Source organism: Vulpes vulpes, chromosome 10 (genome assembly GCF_048418805.1).
Source record: "Vulpes vulpes isolate BD-2025 chromosome 10, VulVul3, whole genome shotgun sequence".
In the NCBI taxonomy this organism is placed as follows: domain Eukaryota; kingdom Metazoa; phylum Chordata; class Mammalia; order Carnivora; family Canidae; genus Vulpes; species Vulpes vulpes.
The window spans coordinates 70,318,794-70,322,988 of NC_132789.1; the positions used below are offsets into that span (position 1 = coordinate 70,318,794).

At 54.2% G+C, this 4,195-nt stretch overlaps 1 protein-coding gene across 1 annotated transcript; it reads right to left on the reverse strand.

Annotated features, from left to right (window-relative positions):
* Positions 1 to 1,061: 1,061 nt before the first annotated feature.
* Positions 1,062 to 3,636, reverse strand: BTG1 (BTG anti-proliferation factor 1). The gene is made up of 2 exons (XM_072724565.1): positions 3,166 to 3,636; positions 1,062 to 2,379 (listed from the first exon to the last, which is right to left on the reverse strand). The coding sequence occupies exons 1-2, from the start codon at positions 3,311 to 3,313 to the stop codon at positions 2,012 to 2,014; spliced, it is 516 nt and encodes a 171-aa protein (XP_072580666.1). The 5' UTR covers positions 3,314 to 3,636; the 3' UTR covers positions 1,062 to 2,011.
* Between the last annotated feature and the right edge of the window lie 559 nt (positions 3,637 to 4,195).

Consider the following 4,195-nt stretch of genomic DNA (forward strand, 5'->3'; position numbering starts at 1 on the left):
GGCGGTTTTCTCAAAGGACACCCTGAAAAATAAAACCATAATCGGCAAGGGGTTCCTATGTGCTGTTTTTAACGCAAATGCCCAAGAACGGCCTACAAAGTACACAGACATGATCTGTATTCTAAATACCTGCGTATTCAGTTGGGTTTTCCCGTGTAGTCTACTTACTGCAAGATCAGAGTCCTTAATAAATCCCCAAATCTGCCTCTACTGATTTCAAGTAACCTAAATTGAGTACTATTTCCAGTGTGAACATGTTTACATAAATACCTCAAAAAGAGCCACTATACGGTAAGCTACTAACTGTGGAGAGAGGAAAAACTCCAAATTCCCACAGCAATTTCCGCTGAAGAACCATGTTACCCCCTACAACCCAAGAACTGCCAACAAGTTTGCACCATATGGGGTCGTGGAAGGATCTTACACTCCAGCACTCACGTTTCATTTAGGTTTTGAACTTAGCTGAAAACAGAAGTCTGAAAACGAGGAACCGAGAACTCACATTTCAACTTTTGAGAATAAAAATTCATAAACGTACCTTTTGTTGAATTCCAGCTTAAGTGATTTTTATGTACATCTTGCAGCTGATGAAAGGCAAAAAGCAACCAATCTCTGCAGTGATTAGCCTGCTTCTTTTTAGACTATGGGTCATCTACCCCAGGATTTTCTAACTGAACAAGGATTCCGTGGGGGCAAAATAATTGTTTTTCAAAGGTGGGCCAGAATGGAACATTTAGATCTTCACTTCAACAGGGAAGCAAGGACATGCAATCCTTTTGAGTATCACTTTGTCTGGTAGGTGTTAGCTTTGTCTTTTATCCTCATTTCATGAGATTAGCCTGGGAATGTGTCCATGTTTTGACTTTAGAGATTAAAAAAAAAAAAGTTACCCCGTGTTTCCTCTAACACCTAAATATGCATGCACAGATCACTTTCACTTCTATCAAATGTTTCTCGGCATGACCAGTGTGCAACTGACATTCACATAGCTTATAGAACCTAAGTCTTCTGGGAAACACAGCTTTCATAGCTGAACCTCTATAATCATGACAAGAGATTGATTAAAATGCCAAGATAAGAAACAATTTATTATAGAGAGAAGAAAAATTTCTCATCCAAAATATAGAAATCTGTACAACTTTGCCACAATCAATATACATGAACTGTACAAATTTACACCAGTTCATAATTTACCAAATAAAAGATGACTAACAAAGTTCACAAAATAGATGGTGGTTTGTGGAAAAGACTTTTACCCAATTAAGTACAAGGAAAGTTACAAACCAGACCTCCACTTTCTAAAAATAAGAAGTTTACTCAGTCTTAGAAAACTACAAGCTAGCAAATGTACAGAGAGCTGGCTGGTGCTAACACCACAGTTGAGACAGTGTCTTTTGAAGGGTCTTTTTAAAAGCCTGTTGCCATGGCAGATTCTGGTCACTTGCTACTCTCAAGGCCAAAAACACAATACAAGGTCTGACCATTTCCCCAGGTCATGCTTACTAGGTTTGTCTTATGTACATTTATACATATTTAAGTGCTAGGTAAAAGTCTTGTCGAAATTTCCAGTACTACCATGTTTAAAATGTCGAGCTTTCCTATTGAGCTGCCAAAAAAGTTAACAATTTTCAAGTGTAATAGTGCAAATTTCCTCTGCAAGATCTACTGCAGAGAAAGGTTCTTTGAAATACAAATTTGCCTTAAAGGGGTTGATGGGAAAAATGTTTCGGTATAACATCTGGGAGAAACTGAAACCACCCTAGGACTTCACTCCCTAGCAAATAAAGTGATCGTTTACTTGGACTCACAGGCTATTAAATCATTGAAAGGTACTGTCCAAACTATGGCACTGTCACTTTAAAAAAAATTTTTTTTTTACCACTATCTTGTGCCAGATCTTCACAGCTGTGACATGGTTTAAATTCCATAATCCATCCCCAAGAGGAGCCCACCCAAAGCAAAAATCAAATTTATCCATCCATTATAAGATGATCCATCCATAGACTATATCTTAACCTGATACAGTCATCATATTGTAGTTTTTGGAAGGGCTTGTTCGGCCCAAGAGCAGTTCCTCCTTACAGCTGATTCTGCTGTCTACCATTTGCACGTTGCTGCTGTTTTGAGTGCTACCTCCTGCTGGCGAGGCTTCGTACAGCACGCAGATGGAGCCATCCTCTCCGATTCGGTAGGACACTTCGTAGGGGTCAACCCAGAGTGTGAGTTCACTTGGGAGCAGCCTGAACAGCTCCTGACTGCTCAGTCCAATCCGCTGCGCTGCCTGTCCAATCAGAGGATCCATTTTATGGTTGATGCGAATACAACGGTAACCTGATCCCTTGCACGGCTTTTCTGGGAACCAGTGATGTTTATAATGTTCTATAGCAAGACAGAGGAGGAGGAGGAGGAGGAGGAAAAAAAGAACAGAGAAACAACGCTTAGATCGTTACTGTTACACATCCCGCCGCAGCCTCTTCCCGCTTCCGCCGGCTCCTCTGAGAAGTGAAAATTAAGCCACCAACTTTAAAAAAAAAAAATGCCCAGCGTTGCCCTCGCGGGGCCGTGCGTGCGCGGGGGCTGGAGAGGGCACCCGGCGGGGCGCGGGACAAACCCATTCCCAGGAACCGGCCGGTCGAGGCGGCGGGGCGGCCCCGGCGGAGCCTCTACCTCCTCCGGCCCAGGAGCCGGGGGCCCGGCCCGGCCGCGTACAATGGGCCTGACGGCTTCGGCGGAGGCGCCGCCGGGCTGTTCACCCCGAAGGGGAGGAAAACCAGCAGCCCTAAGCCCCGCGCCGGGCAGGGCTGTAACCCGGCCGGGGACTAACCCGGTGATTAATGGGCCGGGGAGGAGGCGCGGGGAGACCCAGGGCCGGGCCGCCGAGCGCACGACGGGGGGGGGGGGGGGGGGGGGGCCGGAGCAACCCCAGCCCCGCAGCTCCTTTGTCCCGTCCGAGGGCCGCAGCTCCCGCCCGGGGGCCGTAGTTTCTTTGTTGCGCGCCCGTCCTTCTCCCCTCCGAGGGCCGGCCGCGGGGGGCCGCGGGGGCCTCGCCGGGACCCGCCGTTAGCGGCCGCCCAGCGCGCCGCGACTCCCGCCGCCCCGACGGCCCGGGCCGCTCCCGCCCGCGCCCGCCCGCCCGCGCCCGCCCGCCCGGCGCGGCCGCCTCACCTGCCAGCAGCTCCTGCAGGCTCTGGCTGAAGGTCTGCAGCTGTCGCTCGCTCGTGAGCCCCTTGGTGCGGAGGAACTTGGAGATGAAGGACACGGCGGCGGCGATCTCGCCTATCATGGTGGCGGCCCGGGTGTAGAAGGGATGCATGGGGGCGGCGGGCGGGGGCGGCCCGGGGCGGCCGGGGCTCGGCGGCGCGGCCCCGACGGCGGAGCGGCCACCCCGGGCTCCCTCGCGGCTCACAGGGCTGAGAGGAACAGAGGGCGGGAGGGGCGGACAGCTACTTTTTTTCTCTCTCTCCTTTATAGTAAAAAAAAGTTATTTTCACGACAGGAGGCGGCAGGCGAGAGGAAGAGACGAGCGACGGCGGCCTGGTCACATCGCTCGGACTTCCCCAGCCGCCTCCGCGTCCAGCTCCGCAGCCTCCGAAGCTCCCGACAGTTGCATTTCCAGCTCGGAGGGGCGAAGAGATGCAGGCGCCGTGCGGTAGCTTTTATAGCGCCGCGGAAAGGAAGTGGCGTAGCCGGGGGGGGGGACGGCCGGCCGCAGCCAATCCGGAGATCGCACCATTGTGACGCCGCGGATTCGGAGCCGGAGGGGGCGGGCAAAGGGAGCAGGGGGCGGGGGCCGGGGCCCGGCCGAGAGGGAGGGGCTGACGTAATCCGCTTGTAAACAAATAAACTCCCGAGCGGCGGCGGCGGCGGCGGCGGCGGACGGCGGGCTGGGCCGGGACGCGGGGGGCGGGGGCCGAGCGCGGGTGCGCGTGTGAAAGCCCCGCCCCGGGCCGCGCTCCTCCCCCCGCTGGGGCGGCTGCGGGACGCGAGACGCGGGACGTGGGGCGCGGGGGGCGCTGGGGCTCGGCCGGTCCGCGCGCGCGGGCGCCGGAGGTGCGGACCCGGAGGAGCGGCGGCCGCCCGGGGTCGGGGCCGGGCGCCCACGGGCTCGCGGAGGCGGAGGGGAGGCGCGGAGCGAAGGCTCCGTAGAGGTCTGACTGCAAAAAACAGAAAAGGGCAGCGTCGGGCTGCGGCCGCC